The sequence below is a fragment of the Malaclemys terrapin genome, chromosome 14 (assembly GCF_027887155.1).
Source record: "Malaclemys terrapin pileata isolate rMalTer1 chromosome 14, rMalTer1.hap1, whole genome shotgun sequence".
Taxonomy (NCBI): Eukaryota; Metazoa; Chordata; order Testudines; family Emydidae; genus Malaclemys; species Malaclemys terrapin.
Genome location: NC_071518.1, coordinates 18,758,190 through 18,777,527, shown reverse-complemented (window position 1 = coordinate 18,777,527; position 19,338 = coordinate 18,758,190). Strand labels below are relative to the sequence as shown.

The window sequence follows — 19,338 nt, the reverse complement described above, 5'->3', positions numbered from 1 at the left end:
TTGCCATTTTACTGATATTCGAAGGGGAGGACCTCCTGCTGGCAATTAAACAGGAAATCCAGCTCTCACGTCAGTAGTGAAAAACAGTATTTTCAAAGTTGTTGTAGAATAAGATTTTTTTTTAAATGTGGTAGTCTCCTGATTTTACCATGCATTAAAAAGGGAACTGCATTTCCTGCGTCCTAATCTACATCAGGTTGTAAAAACTGCAGCTTCCTATTTGATTTTAAAACTTCTAGTGCTTTTCTTTTCATAAAATCAGTCATTGTTCAAAATATTCTTTATGTTAGAGTGTAAGTTTTCAACTACAATTAAGACTTCTGAATCTATGGTCTGCTAAAATCCATCTTGTCTACCAGTAAAGTTATCTCTAACACTGGAAATGGAGGAGCCCACTGTAAGAAACTGAACCAATTTCCAAAGTGTTTTAATGTTTCAACATCTGTAAGAGAAACTTTAGTGTCGTTTTATGTAAGTGTTTTGATTGTTAAATTATTGGTCAAATTGTCAACTGTAATTACAAAGCTTTTAATACTTTTCATATTTTACTAAGTTGTACTTAATTTTGTGAACTTGTAAACTGATGGGCTGAGAACAATGGTCCCAGTCCTACAAATTGCTCAGCACCTTGTTCTATCAGTCCAATGATCTCAGTTTTACTTTAAGAGAAGAGGATTCTTGTCCAAATATAGCTTTAAAAATAGTTTGTTTATTGCGGATCTGTCCCTATCAGCCACAGTGACTTACCAATCCAGCTTGGCCAAATAATAACTGTACAGCCGTCTTGCAGGCTCCCCGCCAAGTAGAAGGGCAAACCTGATTTAGTACTTCAGTAACAGGAGAGTCATCCCGGGGTGTAAGTCCATTATGGCAACCAGCTTCTTTGATCAGTTGTAGCATTGTGTGCTGCAAGTCACAAAAGCTTGTTACACACACTACTCAAAACAGAAACATACATTTGAAAAAAATCTACTACTGCATGTATAGTCTGAGGTTACAAACAGGAAATAAAATGTTCCCAGATGTCCTTATCTTGTAATTTTGATTTGTCTGACGGATACATTCAAGGAAATTAAATACACATAGTAGTGTTAACTATAAAAGCTTTCTCAATCTTAACCAAAGCATTGGCTACCTGTAAACAGTCTAAGTTATAAAATGCACCTGTATAAATTGAATTATGGAAATTAGTATAATAATTAGAATACAAAAGAGCACTGCTTATGAGACACTGTAAATAATAGTTCAAAACACAATCCATTTTTAACGTTTCCAGGAACAGGGAGCTAAGTTTACCTAGAAAAAGTGAAAATGCTCAAAGATATCCAAATAATTTTTGGATGACACTCCCACCTTCCCCCCAAATTTAGAAATCCATTTTCCAACTAGTTCTATGAATACCTTTTGAACTCATGTGGCATGATTGATTTTAAAATTGTAATTTAATACTGAATATTTAATATTGAATTTTTATAAGAGGTTAGATTTAGGGTCATTACCGTTTTCAGCTTCAGGTTTTCTGCTGCAGACTCATTAAAGGATATTCCTTTTAGAAAATGGGATCCTATCTGAACAGGTACAGTGGGGAGTTCACACTGAATTGGCTGAGGTGGAGTCTGTCTCCTTCCTGTTTGTTGGGCTTCAGCTTCACAACAGCAGCCCTTGAAGACAAAATGTAGATCAATGAGCAGAAAGGGAGACAGTAAATAAAAAGCTAATAAAAAGAACAAAAATTAAGGAATTATCATTCTTTACCATTCATTTTCAGGAGGAAAAAGAGTACTGGCTCTTACCTGCAAACTTGCTTCAATAGCTTTTGGATTCAAGTGGAAGCCAGCCTTCATTGCATATTCACAATGGCCCAAACTCTCCAAAGCAATTTTATATGCCTGATATTACAAAATGGTTTAAGATACAAGTTAGCCATAATCAACAAGTGATGTGAAAGTATATATATGAATTTACACTGTCATATTTCATGGCACATCCACCATCTTCTATAGACAATACTGCAAAGTCACAACACTTTTTCAGTTGATTGAACTACATGTTTTTGTGTAACACACTGCTTTCCCGCTTCAATCCCCTACCTCCTGACTGTAGTGGACATGTGGAAAAAATAAAACAATTAAGGTAACTAACCTGCAAAGCACAGTCAATTTTCATATTCAGTTCTTTCAGCTGATGCTCAGGGATTGCCACACTTTGTGAGCAGAAGAGTTGCTGAACCTCAATTCCAGCCAAACACCCATCACAGCCTCTTTCTCTCAGCCGAGATGTGGCCTTTAACATAAAGGATAATCAAAAATCATCATAGTATTGGTTCAACATTGGGACAGATGTAGTCTACCCAAAATTCCCACACCAGGACCAAGAACAACAATTAACTGGTATATCCGCTGATGATTACAGAAAAAAACCTGTATATTAGTGATTATTTAAGAGCATGGGTTTTCATATAGTATCTTAAAACCTTACAATTATTGGGATTGGTGATTTTAGTCAATTGTGGAAATAGATGTTTCTCTTTTTTCTAGCTTTATAATTGAAGAGAATTTGGTCTTGTGTTTTTCTCTTATTTTCTCATTTTGCATGCCTAATAGACTTTATTCTGTTAATCTGTATCTGATTCTCTATATTTTGACAAATAATGTGTTTCCTTCATAAAAATAGCTTAACTGGGCCAAGGTCATAACTGGCTCTTTTATCATAAATATCAAGGCCCCAACCCAAGTACATAAGTACTTAACTTTAACCAGTTATAACAATTTCTATATAGCAACTTCCAAGAAACTAGGAGTATAAAGTACTGAGACAACATTTGAAATCCTGCTCATATTTAACAGAATTCATAGTAGATAAAGCTATGGTATAACTTAACAACAAAAGTATGGATCAATAATATTCCCCAAAAATTGTATCTAGCAAACAGTTGTAAATCTCTATTTTATTCCAGTCAGTGAGAGAAAGCAGTTGCAGCATGTCCTGTTACAAAGTTTTCTTTAGATTCATAGTCCCACAGGAAGCTTGTCTGTTGTCCTATACCTTGCAGATGTTAGTTGATAAATGGAAATCCTGAGAGGATTTCCAGTCAAGATGACTAACATGCCTGTCTGTTCTGCCAGATTAGACTTCAAAAGCACATACTCCAAGTTACTTTAATTTTAAGGAAACCATGTACTCAAAAAGTCTGAAGCCGTTTTTGCTCTAGCAATTTATAAATTTAATGTCAGCTATAGAAAGAGGAAAAGCAAGTATTTTAGGTCTATTAAACTAGGTTCCCTTGAAAGGTGTTTTTTCCTTGTAGTGAAGATATGGATTCCACAGATTATGTATATGTTTTGGAAGTATAAATCTAGAGACAATTTTGAGTAACATAATTAAATTTTTTACAATTTTGTAATTCAACCACCAGCAAGAACAGCAGCTTTTCAACAAATTGGACATAAAAGTCACGAGTAACCTTTTTAAAATACAGAATAGGATACATATTCAAAATGTTATCAAGACACCATCAAAATCATTTCTGTCTGACTTTTGGGGTGCCTTCTTGGCCTACTCTTTTGACAAGAGCAAAGGCTACTATAATTGAAAGATCAATTATTTTTCTGTTTCTCTAGTTTGTGCATCTGACAGCACTTTGTGTATAATGCCACTGCTTCACTACAGACTGATTCCTTTGTTTTTGTGAGGTTTTTCACACAGAGAAAATTTAAAAAAAAAAATATATATATATAGGAAAATTGGCTCCAGGATAATTAATAGTACTTAAAACTATTTTAAGCAATTTAAAGAAAATAGGACTAAATATCAAGTTTAGTTTTCCTTTAATATAAAACAAATATGAAGAGTTTTGCATATTAGGGTAACTAATTTCAAAGTTGCCAGTTACTAATAGGAAATATTCAGCTTAATTAAAAACAAGGCATCCATACCTCTGCAGCTCCTCTCCATGATCGTACTGCATCTTCTAGCTCAGTAGTGGGGCTCAAATTGGAGGTTCCCACCCCACTAGCATTCTTCCTTTCCTGAGCTACAGCTTCAGCAAAACAAGAGTGTGCCACTGGTTGGACCTTCTGCAAAGCTTGTGACAAAAACTGAAAGTGAACCTGCATCACTGTCAAGAAACATCGTCCAAGTAACTATGAAAGAAAAAAAAACACAAAATTCAAGAGTGAGTTTGGGGTTACTTTTGGTCAGTGAATCCTGATGACTGAGTTAAACAAGCGAGTTAAGTTCCTAAGCTTGGATGGACCAATGAAGAGCTTTTTTCAATAATGCTTCACAATCAAACCATCATCAATACGAAACAAAGCTAATACTTAACTATGTTCTTAAAACACTTAATCACTACAGAACACTGAATCTCTAAGTTGCAGCTTTTCTTTTGAGAGAGATCAGGCGTCTGATTGCTATGAATTTTATCTGCATCACCTTTACAACACTTCTGTTCTCAAGTCATGGTTATTTCAAGAATGCAAATCTGAAAAGCTGATGAATCACACTATCTTACAATGTTTGACCAACATATAAAATCTACTTTGGTTAAATCAGTACACACCAAGCTCATCACAGTATTAAAAGGTTCATAATCAAGTTTAACATTCTGCTTGGAAGATCATCAGAAATATATGTGAAAACGTTTTGACAATTAAAACAGTGAACACATTTTTGGGGGCTTCTTTGGAGAGTAATCTTGACTGATCAGGAAATAAGGTACACCTGGAAGAACTTGTTCAAACTGATGCCCTATATCTTACATCATCTGACAGGAATCCCTAGAGCTAACAAAAAAATTCACTCCAAAATATTTCAAAGAAATGTATAATTTAATGCTGCTCATTTGGACAGTGGGGAGGGGGAAAAAGGCAAAAGAGGGTCTAGAAACCCAGGCAAATTATTCTCTCTCCCCCCACCCCCACCCCACAAACAAATTAAGGGTGCTGTATCTAGAATCACTTCCTCGCCCTTGCAAGCCCTTGCAAGAGTAAGAGATGAAAAGCCTAACTCAGATAGGTTCCAAATTCCAGACCACTGGACTAGCTGTCTTTTTCCTTTGTAAATCGCCCCTCTGTCATTTTACCCTTTCCTCTTACCCATACAACAACGCTAGATTATGCTTGAGAAAACTACACATGCCTAGCATTAGAACAAGCAAAATGAAACAAGGATCACACTGTTCTAGTAATTCTCTCTCTGCACCTCCTGTCAGCATGGGAGGATAGGTACAATCTTTCAACAGGCCAGAGAACGTGGGCAGAACAACAAACAGGAATACTCTATATTTAGGAGTTTGCCATACAACTCTGGCCGGGGCTGGGGGGGCAACACTTGCAAGAGACCAAAACTAGAACACCAGAGCAGCAAATGTTTTCAAAGTTACCGTAGAAAGTACTGATTTGGATTCATGAGGCATGGGCCAGTGGGTAGTGTACTGGACTAAGATTCAGAAAAAATGGGCTCTATCCTCAGCTCCTCCACTTACCTGCTTTCTGACTTTGGGCAAGTCACTTTCCCTCTCAGTGCCTCTGTTTTTCCCCTCTCACCTTTCGTCTCCTATTTAGACTGTACACTATGCAGGGAATGGACCATCCCTTATATGTTTTTATTGAGTACCTAACACAATGGGGCCCAAACCTCAGGTGAGGTCTCTAGGTATTACAGAAATACAAGTAATGGAAAAAAACAGCATTAATGAATCCTTGAGACTTTCAAAAAGAAAAGTAGTCAAAATTACAGTTGTAATCTAAAATATTTTACACTGAAAGTGCTAATTTTCTGTTGCATAAGTATATACACTTGTTATAAACATAAATATGGATAAACTTCACACAGTTTCTGTTCTTTTGGTTTACTGTAGTTGTCACAGAGAGAAAGGGACAAGATATGAATGTATAAATGTTTATATACATTTTACCTTCCTTTACAAAAAGTCTACCAGAATTAAACTGTTACACCATTTTAGGAATAATGCATAAAATGTACAAAGACATCCTGACAGAGGACAAGAAGTTATCTGGCTTATTTTCAGTTACATTATTTTTTTAATAAAAGTATTCAGCTACAGTGATTTTACCAGCAAGATAGAGGAGTCACACTAATAGTTATATGCATTAACAATCTACTTTAACAGAACTTTACTGGTGGCAAATTTTGTTTCCCATTGCAGCCAGTCTCCTTTTGACATTCCATTCTGGTTCAATCATTTCCCCTCTTTGTACAACGTATAACATTAAACAGTTTTGATACTGTGACTGACCTCTGCAAGTGTAGTCTGCCTTATTAAAAAAGTATTCCGCAGACATTAAGAAACAAACCACCACCTTACTTGAGGACAAAATTTAAAAGATTTCTATGAAAACTGCAGGAGCCAGTGAGGAGAAAACTAGCAAACTAAACATTTCAGCGTATGGAAAATACGAAGGACTCCAACAATGCTCAGGGGAAAGAAAATCCAGGGCTCATTAGGAATTTCAAACTAGTGAGATTCTAAAGGACGTTGAGGTACAAGAGGTTGAAATCTTCCTGTCCCTGGGAACTGCTCTCAAAATAAACAACCTATTTTGTTTTACAAGGACAGCATACCACATTCCTGGTATAATTTGCAATGTTAGGCAATGAGATTAAAATACTAGTATTGGCACATAAATCCAAGTTTTCTTTATAAAGTCTATGTTTTGTTTTCTAAATCTAGATATTAACTCTCCCCTTCTTCAGTGATTGTTCAGAGGCATTTCCAATGGTTAAAATAAGAATAGTATCACTGGGATGGGGATTCTTGCACTGTTCCATCCTGCTAGATTAAGGACTCATTTCAGAGGCCATATACACTTCCTTGTAAGAACTCATCATTTTTAAGGAATTTTTCTAAAGAGGAAAAGAGCTGAATCCCTCTTCACTGGGGGAATGTAATTACCATCATCAAATCCTTGATAAATACTCTCAAACTACGTCTAGAGATCAAAGTAGAGTACAGTACTTGCAGCAAAACCACCTGTGTGAATAACATAAGAATATATAGAGTTGTTGTAGCTGTGTTGGTCCCAGGATATTAGAGAGACAAGGTGGGTGAGGTAATATCTTTTATTGGACCAACTTCTGTTGGTGAGAGAGACAAGCTTAAAGAAGAGCTCTGTGTAAGTTCGAAAGCTTGTCTCTCTCACCAACAGAAGTTGGTCTAATAAAAGATATTACCTCACCCACCTTGTCTCTCTAATAAGAATATAGAGGCCTCCTGCTGTCCAATCTATCAAAATTGGATAGTCATGTAGGGCACAGTTAAAATAGCCATTCTGCACTTATTCTTCTTTGCTCACATTTTGGGACTTGAGTTTTCCTCTTGGGGACTACAAAGGAAATAAGATAATAAGAATGGCCCTACTGGGTCAGACCAAAGGTTCATCTAGCCCATTATCCTGTCTTCCGACAGTGCCCAATGCCAGGTGCCCCAGAGGGAATGAACAGAACAGGTAATCAAGTGATCCATTTCCTGTCACCCAATGGATTAGATTCTTAGATTAGAATATCTAATAAATAGGGACCAGCTTGATTCCCCACAATTTGCAAAAGATAAAATGGCCTCTGACTCCTTTTCTGGAATCCTGAATATTGCAGATATGATGAAGTGAGGTTTCTGTGTCCTCACAAACATTTACCCTTGATAAATAAATCTCCACCACTTGTATACCATTCCTATCCTTTGCTACGTCATCAGAAAGACACAAATGCCTCTCCTTATCTCAATGGCTGAACAATCTTGTGTGGAGGAATTTGGCATCATGTTTGGACAGCTGAGAATAGCGTGGCTGTTGGAGACATACTATGTAGTACATCCTCCCTTACCTTTGACACTCGCAAGATCTGTTGAGGCTCTGCTTCCTCTGTATAGCTTCTAGCTACAGACATGCATGAAGCTATTGTGAATATATTCCCTTCCAGCAGCTTGAAGCTTGAAAAATCACACTTTTCCATGTCAGCACATTCAACAACTGCTTTCTCCAAATCTGTATTACAGTAGCACGTTGGGTCCCCCAATCTAAGACCAGAGACTCTTTGTTCTAGGTGCTGTTCAAACATATTTGAAAGTTCCTTTCCACAGAGAGTTTACAATCTTGGTTTATGACAAGGCACAAGCAGGTGTGTGAAAAACAAGTGGGTGGAAGGGAAGAATAAATTAACAGTAAAACAAGCATGGTTTTGCATAACAAATAATAGTTTAAGTTCACCACCTGGCTACCCACTGTTTTTGGCAGCAATTCTCAGATATCACAGTGCTGAGGCAAGACATGGAAAAGGATAAAAAAATGACTTTACATGATTTTGGGGGGAGTTCCCTCTCCCCATGTATGTCCTCTACAATAGAAAATCTATACTTTCACATTTTAGCATTTTTTAAAATATTTTTCTCTTTTCAGACAGGGAAGGCAATCTAAAACACAGCGCACACATTTTAAAAGGGTATCTATGTCATGAAGGAGTGAGGATCAGTAAGTTGATGAGCTTCTTTATAATCAGTACAAAAATATTGAGAAAGATTTGTGATATGCTTGTGCTTTTACAACAAGCTTATATACTTGGCTTCATTTTGGAAGAATGCTCTAAATCTCACTGCTTATGTCTTTTCCACGACAGATGGTAAGGTAGCACATATATGATCAATCATGACTATGCAACAAAAATAAAATGACACCTGTCACTTCAAATTAGTATGGAGATGCCTGAAGGTATCTACTGCAAGTCTATTTCATGGTTACATATTAACAAAACAGAAAATGTAACTAATAAAGCCAATTGCAGAGGATGGTTTAGTTAGTTGAGGATTTGTTGTAATCTTAAAATTTAACTATTTACAAACAATTTTAAAATAGCCTTGGCAAGCCACTCAATTGACTGGTCAACTGACTACCTATCATTTGACCACACTCAAATATTCCAGCAAGAACACCTTGACGTAGTTGCTGGCCTACCTTTTCGATTGCCTCATGGTGCTATCTGCTAGCAAGCCTATTTAACGGTCATGATCACTCACTCTACTACATACTAATACCATTTGCTGAGGGAAAAAAAGGTGAACTAACTGAAATTTGTATGTATGTATATTTTTATTTGTATATCAGGCCATCAATGTACATAGCAATTTACAAAAATTAACAAGTTAAAAGACATGGTCCCTGCCCCAAAGAGTTTACAATATAAACTGACTAGATAAAACATACAGAAATTAACTCAGAAGGGAATGGGGGAGGGAAAAGAGGGTTCAGTCATCATTAAACCTCCTTCCCAAGCAAAGAGAAAAGATGCATAGCCATTAAGCTGCTTGAAGAGCTGGCCAGCAGCCTACCTAGCATACGTGCATTTAAAAATGACATTTTCTTTTATAGTTGCTATGTTTATTTGTTTAATTTCATTTTGCTTTTATAACTGTTCAATCTTGAATAACATTCACATTTAAATGCTAACCTACCTTTGCTAAAAAAGACAATTTCGTTTTTTAGAATTTCATTTAATTATGTTTCACATTTTTCTTAGTTAAAATAACTCAGCTAAGTAAATTTGTTTTTTTGTAATTAGGCATAAGTATCTAAAGCTATATTAAATGGAGACCATAAAGTCTTAATCTTTTTTGTTGTTGTTGTTGCTATAGTTATATTCTAATAAATTAGTGCTTTAAAATATTTGACTTTTTTTTACATTATTTGACAATATTTGACTAATCAACTGGTCAACTGACCAGTTATTTTTTGACCACTCAAATGCCCAATCCTACTTTTAAAAAAATCCAAAAGTTATGAAGATGCAAGTGAATTGTAATGTAATGTAAAGAACTGACATTAAAGATCATGGCATTAGACAACGTCACTGCCTCAAGGCTAAATATCTATCAAAAACAAAACAAAAAGATTTTTCCTGAGCCATTAAAGTAAGCTATTTGTATGAGGGCATAGTGCACATCCAGAAGCACACCAATTTTAGGCAACACTGTTTATTTTAATAGCACATAAAGGCATACAATTTGTTTTCCATAATGTCATCTTACAGTTTTGCTGGGTGTATTACATATTTGTCTGTGACTCTTTAGGAAATTTTTTTTTAGTGGTTATTTTTCCATATCTTTAGGGTGAAGCATGACATATGATGTCTTGACCCTGAAGGTACACTTTTGTAATTTCTGAAAAGTTGAACCGGACTTTTTAAAGAGAGTTCCAGTTTCTCTCTTTGAACAACTGGAATAATGACATTTTCCAATCCAATCATGTTAACTGTGTATTTTGGTTATTTAAGGGGGAACAGAAGTACTTCACTCAGATATATAGTTTCGACTGGAAAAAAAATGGTAACAGGGACTACCATAATAAATTAATTACTCTATCACCGTCACACTCAGACACCCTGAGATCAGGACCCCACTGTGCTAGACACCGTACAAACACATAGCAGAAGACAGTCCTCTGTCCCAAAGAGCTTACAGTCTAAATGGAGAAAGACTATTAAAATGTGGGAGGGAAAACAGATTAACAGAGAGATTAAGTGATTTGTCTAAGGTCATAGCACAGAACTGAGCCAGGCACTGAACCTAGGTCTCAAATCCTAGTCCAGGGCACTATTCACTATATGCCATGGTGCTTACAGTGCCAAAATGAAGCTTTAGACAGAATTTTCACTTCGTATTTTGGAAGTGATAGCAGATTATTTAACTGTTCAAAATCTTTGTGGCTTTAGAATTTCCTCATGTAGCTAGATGACTGATGGGCTGGTTTTAAAAAGTCTTTGGTCCTTTTCACTACAAACTAAGAGCCTGATATCAGTATTAGGGTACTGCTTAACAATGGTGGCTCATACCTCTGTTTTCTCTTCCCGACAGCCGCTCAAATATACAGTGTTTTGTTTTTATTTTGCTGATTAAAATGATTCTCCTTATAATTTTAAGAATTTTCAGACATCATAATTAAAGCATAAAGTTATATACTATTGTAGATCATAAGGTAAGTTTATATACTTTAAAAGTTCAGTTTGTAAAATTAACTGACACCATATAACAATCCTCTCAATGTGAGATTTTAGCTAAAACACAACTCCATGTAAAGCTAGTTTTGAATTCGATAGAATTTTCTCTATAGCATATTCCCAAGAGTGTCCTCGCTGTGCTATTCTGCCCTTCTTTCCTTCTCCACTCAGAAGCAATGTCAGCGGGCACAGCTGCTCACAATGGATGTGGCTGTACCAAGGCAGCAATGTAACTAGCCTGATTTGTTATTGTAAAGAACTCATTAGCAAAGTACTATTTTGCTACTGGCCGTTTAAAACACAGCAAGCGACTAAGTGAATCAGATGTAATAGTCTAATTGTTCAATTGGATTATAGTTTTGCTGTAGCAGACGTTCAGGTTCACATCAGCTTGTTCACCAACAAATGACGGTCAGCAAAAGCTCATGACTTACTAATATGCAAACTGAGAATGGGTATAAGGATTTTCAACTAATTTGTGAACAGGGAAAAGTATTAGCCATATCCACTGAAGAAGAATCACTGTAAAACTACAGGTTTGAATAAAAATCCAGAAAGTGTGTGTTGATTACTAAGAACTATTCCATACAATATCAAAAAAAAACATTTTAATCTCATTTTTTAGCTTTTAGAACTCTATAGACAAGAAAGGAAACCTACAATCATATTTCCAAGCTCAGCAAGGTCATCATCATAAACTATTTACAATTTTGTTGCATTGGATAATAAGGTGTGAACTCAAAGCTTCAAGATTCTTTTATTTATTTATTTATTTTAAACTTCTCCCTTCCTTTCAACCACCCTTAAAATCTAATTACTGCTGGGACTCTAGACATAGTGAACTCAACAGGTCATTTACTGGGAGGAGATAACAAATGTATCAGTAGATGGTTCTGGCATGCCTTTGCATTACATTATCCTCAGTTATTATGCAAGCTGAAAACCTGCATTCCCACCTCCCTAAATGTTGGTCTACCAATCCCCACTCCCTGCATGGCTGTCCCCCTCTCCCCCGGTAATCTCTGAAGTAAAGGACGATCTTTCACACAAGTTAGTATCTCTCTCAAATGTATCTAGTTTGCAAATGTATGTAAGACCTCTATAGACCACTCTATATATGATATAAAGAGAAGTTTTACTCTTGAAAAGTGACTGAAGATTGGCATAATGTGATTAGATGTTTATTTACAAGTTTCAATTCTAGACCAAATATGCAGAGTTTAGAAATAAAAACATGAGTTTTGTTCTAGATTTCAAGTCCAGCTAGATTCTTTCCTTCAAATGCAACACCACCAATCATTGATTCTAAAGGCCAAATGAGTCTCTTTTATGTGTCTGCAACTTCACTAGCCTTCAAGGAGAGTGAATAGGTACAAGTGGCCTCATTTGGCCTGCGGACTATAAGTGATTATGTGTAAAGGAGGAAAGAACCCAGTATGATAACTAGAAAAGCTATCTTTATCTGCCAACTGAGAAAATTTGACATGGAATCAGTGAGACAGAAAATAAATCTAGCAATGCCTTGTTCTTGGTTGTTTTTTTTTAAAAAAGAAGTGTCCCTTTTCATACTAGTAGCACACTAAATCATTCCAAACAGTTATCTTCTTTGAAGCAACTCCAGAGAGGAGAGTCTTTTATCTTCCCATATCTTGTAGATTAGATCCAGGAAAGAGTCCAGATAGATCTAAAGGCTGAGTACTGGCTAAGTCTTGTGTTGTTTTCTTTAAATAGCTGGCTCTTTCCCTCATCAGATTTTCCTATGTTGCCAAATAAAAGGGAATTCGCCATAAGCAGATCAGGTCAGAGAGTAGCCACGCTAGATCACTTCCCCGCTGTCACTCTCCACAGTAGAGCCAATCTCGGATATTACATGTTAAACGTCCAGTAAATTAAGTTATCCTCACTCTTTGGATCCACACAGCCACAGCAAGCTGATTTTGGGTCTCTTCCCCTGCCAGAAAGAAGTCTTGCATATCCTATCCAGATCTTTCTTGAACTAATACATCAGTAAGACTGGCAAGACCGGTAACCATCTGGGTAATATATTCAGCTGTATCAAGTTAACTCTTTCAACACTGAAATTAAAAGGTGGTTCCTTCTAGATCAGGGGCTCTCAAACTGGGGGGGGGTCGTGACCCCTCAGGAGGTTGCAAAGTAGTTACATGGGGGTTGCAAGCTGTCAGCTCCCTGGCAGTGACAGCCCCAAGTCCCCATTACATTACCCCCCATTTTTAATTTATAAGGGGGGGGTTACACTCAGAGGCTTGCTGTGTGAAAGGGGTCACCAATACAAAAAGTTTGAAAACAACTGCTCTAGATTATATCTTCCTTTAGGCTATGTAAACAAGAGAAGGATTTAAGCATAAAAAGATCGGATATCATGAGAGTGATTATGACGCCCATGTATCTGAAGATTTCTACAGTTTGTAAAGAATTCCAGAGGGAAGAGAAGAGGTACTAACCCCCATCACACACAGTCCATTTAAGCATCTCCACTGGGGAAGATGGATTCATTCTAGTTTCTGCAAGTTTTCCTTTGGCTAAATCTCATTTTCAGACTGTGACAAGTCATTTTCCTTGGAAACTATGGCTCTCTGTGGATTATAAATCTTTAACAACTTGTTACACATCAATGAACTAATGATCTTCCATTACCCTACAATAAGAACTTGGCCCTCTACTACACCAGTATTGGTAATATTATTAATCATGGTCGTGGCTACGTTTTAGTCACGGCTATTTTTAGTAAAAGTCCCGGACAGGTCATGGGCAGCAAACAAAAATTCACTGCCTGTGACCTATCCATAACTTTTACTATATACTCCTGACTAAAACTTTGGGGGTTGGGGAGGCGCACGACCCAGAACCCCCATTGGTGCTGGGGTGGGAGAGGGGTGGCCAGCAGGCTCCCTACCTGGCTCTGCGCCTCCCCCACCAGCAGCAGCAGAGTTTGGGTGTGGGAGGGGGCAGGGGCACGGGATGGGATGAGGCGGGTGCTGGGCGGGACTTACCTGGGGGGTTCCCTGGAAGCAGCGACATCCCCCTCACTCAGCTACTAGGTGTAGCCAAGGCCAGGCAGCTCTGCGTGCTGCCTCCACCTCCAGGCACCGCCCCCATACTCCCATTGGCCATGGTTACCAGCTAATGGGAGCTGAGAAGCCAACGCTCGGGGCGGAAGCAGCACGCAGAGCTGCCTGGCCATGCCTCCACCTAGCAGCTGAGCAAGGGGAATGTTGCCCCCCAGATAAGCACTGCCCAGAGCCCAAATTCTGCTGCTGCGGGGGAGGGAGCAGCCTGGTGGCCCAAGACTGCCCCAGCAATGGCCAATGCGGCTGGCACAGGGACTGCCTGAGCTGCCCCTGAGCCAGGCACACCAGCCGCTGCAGAGGTCATGGAGGTCACAGAATCTGTGACAAACTCGCAGCCTTAATCATGTTTATTACAGAAGTGCCTGGGGACCAACCAAATTCAGAGGCCTATTGCGCTAGGCACTGCACAAAAACAGTAGTAGACTGTTCCTGCCCAAAGAGCTAACAAACTTATAGACAAAGGGTAGGGAAAAGAGATATAACATATAGGCAAAGTGATCAACATGATAATAGCGAATGTCATGTTAGTTCTATGATTTTTTTGGGTGTGTAATGTGGTTAGGAGGGGATTAGCTAAATGAAAATAAAAGAGAGGCAGAGGAGAAATGGGAGGGATATCTACAGCTGAAAGGGTGATGTTTGCTTTTTAATAAATTCTCCTCCATCGCTAAATTTAATTGAATGGATCTTACTAGTTTAGCTGGTACCCACAGGGTACATCCAAAAGATGAGCTCATCTCTACACTCTGATTGGTGTGGGGGAAAATAAAGATCATATCTGAAGAAGAATTGAACTTTGGAAACAAAAATATTAAGTGCCCTAAGGACAATATTAAGTGTCCATCAGGACCACTCAGTATAAAATTATTCTTCGATTTCTACCACACTGGAAACCAAGTTAAGTCAATGAGATTTCACTTAGGTAAAGTGGGCTACATATCTAGATGAAGCGAACCCGACTAAGATAGAGATGATGCTAGTAGGCAGAAGAAAAATATTTCTAAGCGTTTGCAGCCACGGCATGGTCTCCTTTTCTTGAAGATCAACACACACAATTGGACATTTCAGTCTCTAGATTAGGTGTATTCTTGGATTCCTCGCTGACACTAAGTATCGGGGTAGCCATGTTAGTCTGTATCTACAAAAACAACAAGGAGTCTGGTGGCACCTTAAAGACTAACAGATTTATTTGGGCATAAGCTTTTGTGGGTAAAAACCTCACTTCTTCAGATGCATAGAGTGAAAGTTACAGATGCAGGCATTATATACTGACACGTGAAGAGCAGGGAGTTACTTCACAAGTGGATAACCAGTGTTGACAGGGCCAATTTAGTCAGGGTGGATGTAGTCCACTCCCAATAATAGATTAATGTAGTCCACTCCCAATAATGGACTACATCCACCCTGATTGAATTGTCAGCTAGTGGCTACTCTTTCTTTCAGAGTATGGAACAGAAGAAAAAACTATCAAGAGACAAGAGTGTTTTCCCAGTGACTTGTTTTTTTCCACATACTTCTCAAATAATGAAGTTACCTCCAATTTAACCATATAAGTCAAAACTTAGTTTAGTGAATTTAAGATATAATAGGTAGCAACAACAGCAAAGCAGAATAGACGAGACCACCATTTTTGTTTAGAAAACAATCCAAGGAAAGTTTCCTTTGAATTCCTGCAGGGTTTCTACCCTATTTAAGCATTTCCATTTTACATCCACTTACATTCTACATTGTTGTTATCTTGATATTTGTCTACACTGGAGCGAATACACTATTTGCTGACCCAGTTATCTTTCATAATAATTGTTCAAAAGGTAGCAACTAAAGGTTAGGTTCAGTCATTACAAAAGAAACAAGAAGTGACCAGTAGATAAGGACCTGGGTAAATATTCAGAGATACCACAGCAGTTTCCATGCAAAAAATTAGATTTTGTTGTCTGTATTTCAGGCATACAGTCATTAATATTTCTCTATCAGCTATTACACAAGTAACTTAGTGGTAAATCACACAAATTTTGGTAGTGACTTACGCTGACTGGATCACATTCCATTTGTTTTGTCTGAAGCTCACAGAAATAATATCTGCTTTACAGCTGCATCTGTCTTCATGCCTGGATGCTTCAAACAGAAGAACTACTGATTTGGAAAACTAGAGATAGCTCAAAAAAATCTGTGGCCTTATTTCATAACGTTCACAACAACAACAAAAGAGCAGTGAGAAAGGAAAATTATATCTGCATTCACAAAGTGGGTTCTAGTTACTCCAATTAAGAGATAGAATCCAATAAATTATTTTTTTCCCTAAATGTCCAAGAGTAGATCAGAATCGTAATATTTAGTTAAATATCTGCTCTGAAATCCCAGAACTTTTACTAACATGGCTTGGTTTTATCCTAATGTTAGAAGCTGACATCTGTGGTCACCTGATGTGAGATCAAAACAGTGTCATCCCCGAGGAAGGCAAAAAACATGTTTTGTAAATTCACTGAGCTGAACTAGCTGCCCAGAAACTCATACATTTATTTATTCATTCAAGAGAGACTGAAAATTGAGCCAAGATAAAAGCCAGAGACCAAGAACTTGGTTCTTGGTTAAAGTGGAAAGGTTCTCATCCAGTAACTAGCAAAAATTAATATTTTTTCTCATAAAAAACTCCCTCTCATCAATACTACTAAAGAAGACTGTATTAGACTATTAGCCTACAAAAAAGGAATGACACTGAGGTTGCACCAATATTTATATATAAGCTATATCTTAGTACTATTTCCTTATTGCACCTGCTAGTGAGTGGTATAATCCAAGGGTCTGGATTATATGGGAACACAGCATAACTGAAACGACCCAAGTTATCCTAATCAACCCTTTTGACTGACATTTGACAAAGTTAGACAATGCCAAGACACTCCAGTCACACTAGTGGGAAAAACAGAACAGTGCAAGTGCTAAAAACAAAATTTGTGCAAGATACAGGACTTACCATCTTTGGTCTTGGAGAAATGTAAAGCAGCACTGTTAGAATGGGGGACTAGAGATAGTTTTAAATTCTGATATTTTATGAACTGATAAGATTAGAAATCAAATGCTTTATGCCACTGGAAATCTGGAGTTCCTAAACCAAAGCCGCTCAGAGAGCATACTAGCATGGTGTTGGATCTTTACAAATAAAGAATGGCAAAATATTTAAGTATTGAGTACTACCTTGACTACTAGGCACTGCAAGAATGGTAATATTCTTAAAGTTGATGGTAGTGACTAACAAAGCTGTTGTGGAAATCAAGCAATTTCCTGCAATTAAAAATAGATGGTTTTGGTTTGTGTGGAGCCACAGTACATTTTACCTATTCAATGCAATGCAAAAGGTCAGTATGCAGGCTTACATTTTACCACTCTGACCTCACCCTCTCCTGAAGTGTTATCTTTATGGGGTCACACAGTTGTACATTTCACAACTCTATACTGAACTATGTGCACTGAAAAGCATTACATAAATTTCATTGTTTATGTAACTGTGCAGATTTCCAGACCATGGAATTTTATAGAGAGTGGATTCTGTACAAGGTGAATGAGCTGGTGGTAGCTACAATTAATCACTAATTTGCAATTTTAGCAGAATGTGTCATAGAAGCCTTAACACCGATGTCTGCAGCAAGGTTATAAGTTCCTCCTGAATTCCATGTTCCCCTTTAATATGATGACAATTTTCACTTAAAAAAAAAAAGTTAATTCACTGAAGTTTAAGATCTGGCTTCCAACTACTTTTATTTCTTCACAGTATTTATTCTCCTTTCTTCAGCACATTTGATAATGGCTTTGGGGATGATCAGACTGTGTATAGGCTCTTTGCCAATTTGAGGGGCCAGATGGGAATAGCTAATATAATTAAGGTAATAATCAGATATTGCTCAAACTGGAGGACAAAGATTATATAACACCCTCTTCCACATGCCATTATACAAGGTGACAATATGTTCCTCATTTTTACAGTGCACAGTACCTTCCATGCAATTTAAAAAGTGATCTTACAACATCCCAAGTAGACATCTGTAGCAAAAGAGTCTGCTCTTCCAGAACAAAAAGTTACCTTTCCTTCCTTTAGATATACAATAAGATTTATTAGATTCCAGTTTAAGCCATGTTAGTGTTTACAGTATTAGGAGAGAAGGGCAACATGACAGCATTCATTCATGTTAAAGGTCAAATACCCACAGAAGTAGAAATACAGCCAGACAGTGTTAGCACAATATTTACTGCTATTAAAAATATTAATTGTTCTTGCAATTAACCTTTTTATTAAGTTAGTGTTAGGAAGAATGAATTACTTTTATAACAAAAGTGCTTTTTCAAACCTCTCAGCATGCACAAGATACTTTAAAAATTGGTAGACTATGAGATAACAGGGACTCATGCAACAGAAGAATGCCAAGTAATATCAAGCACCACAGAGCATTTAGTACAGCGGGCCAGCATCTTTTTCCTGCTAACAGAGTCTCATTTGGATGAAGTTAGGAGCTAAATCTGCAAGCCATGCAACAGGTGGCCAAAAAGACTGAAACTGGACTTTATTTGTTAGGAGAAAAAACCCACCCTTTAATTTTAAAGCTAATACATGCTGAAGAACAGAATTTTTATTCAGCCATCCTTTTATTCTATGAACCCTTTGATTGAACACAAATCTTAAGTACTTTTAATGTACAGAAGCAGAAAATAATTCCCACTAGTTTTACATTGCAGCTCAATTTTAGATCTAATTATTTGGCACCCAACTCCTGTTTTCTTCTTGTTTATGACCAAGATGAACATATGGCTGCCATCACAAGAGATAGTAACTTAATTTATTAGCTCCACCCATAGTTAAGACAAGATTTACACTGCATATTTCAGAGTGGTTTGAATTGTTTCACATTAGTTTATTCTTTATTCCCCTCTCCCCATTGTATTATACTCGTTTGTGCATAGACCTCTCAGTAGATGGAGGAATGTTCAAACATTTATCACTATAAAAATCCAGCTTTTAATATGTATTTTATTTTTATTCTGACAATCAACAGAAATCCAATTTCAGTCCACTGTTCCATACTACTAGGGCTTAAGGGAAGAGAAGTGGGAACTTAAGAAGCATAAATATATACAGTAATTTCCCTTGATTTCCTTCCTCTTTCAATACAATTTGTTTCTTACCACCAAAGGCGCAAGACTCTTAAGAATTTTGGTTTGATTCTTTTGAAGGAGGAGCGGGGAGATTCAGCAT

At 37.3% G+C, this 19,338-nt stretch overlaps 1 protein-coding gene across 3 annotated transcripts in view; it reads right to left on the bottom strand.

Annotated features, from left to right (window-relative positions):
• The window catches only part of GARRE1 (granule associated Rac and RHOG effector 1), a 96,545-nt gene that overhangs the window by 26,682 nt on the left and 50,525 nt on the right, over positions 1–19,338 (bottom strand). For all 3 annotated transcript variants that reach the window (XM_054048576.1, XM_054048577.1, XM_054048575.1), the window contains 5 exons: positions 3,936–4,142; positions 2,143–2,283; positions 1,794–1,889; positions 1,500–1,661; positions 748–906 (listed from right to left, as the gene is read on the bottom strand). In XM_054048576.1, coding sequence (XP_053904551.1) covers positions 748–906; positions 1,500–1,661; positions 1,794–1,889; positions 2,143–2,283; positions 3,936–4,142 — 765 coding nt within the window. The remainder of the gene's footprint in view (positions 1–747; positions 907–1,499; positions 1,662–1,793; positions 1,890–2,142; positions 2,284–3,935; positions 4,143–19,338) is intronic.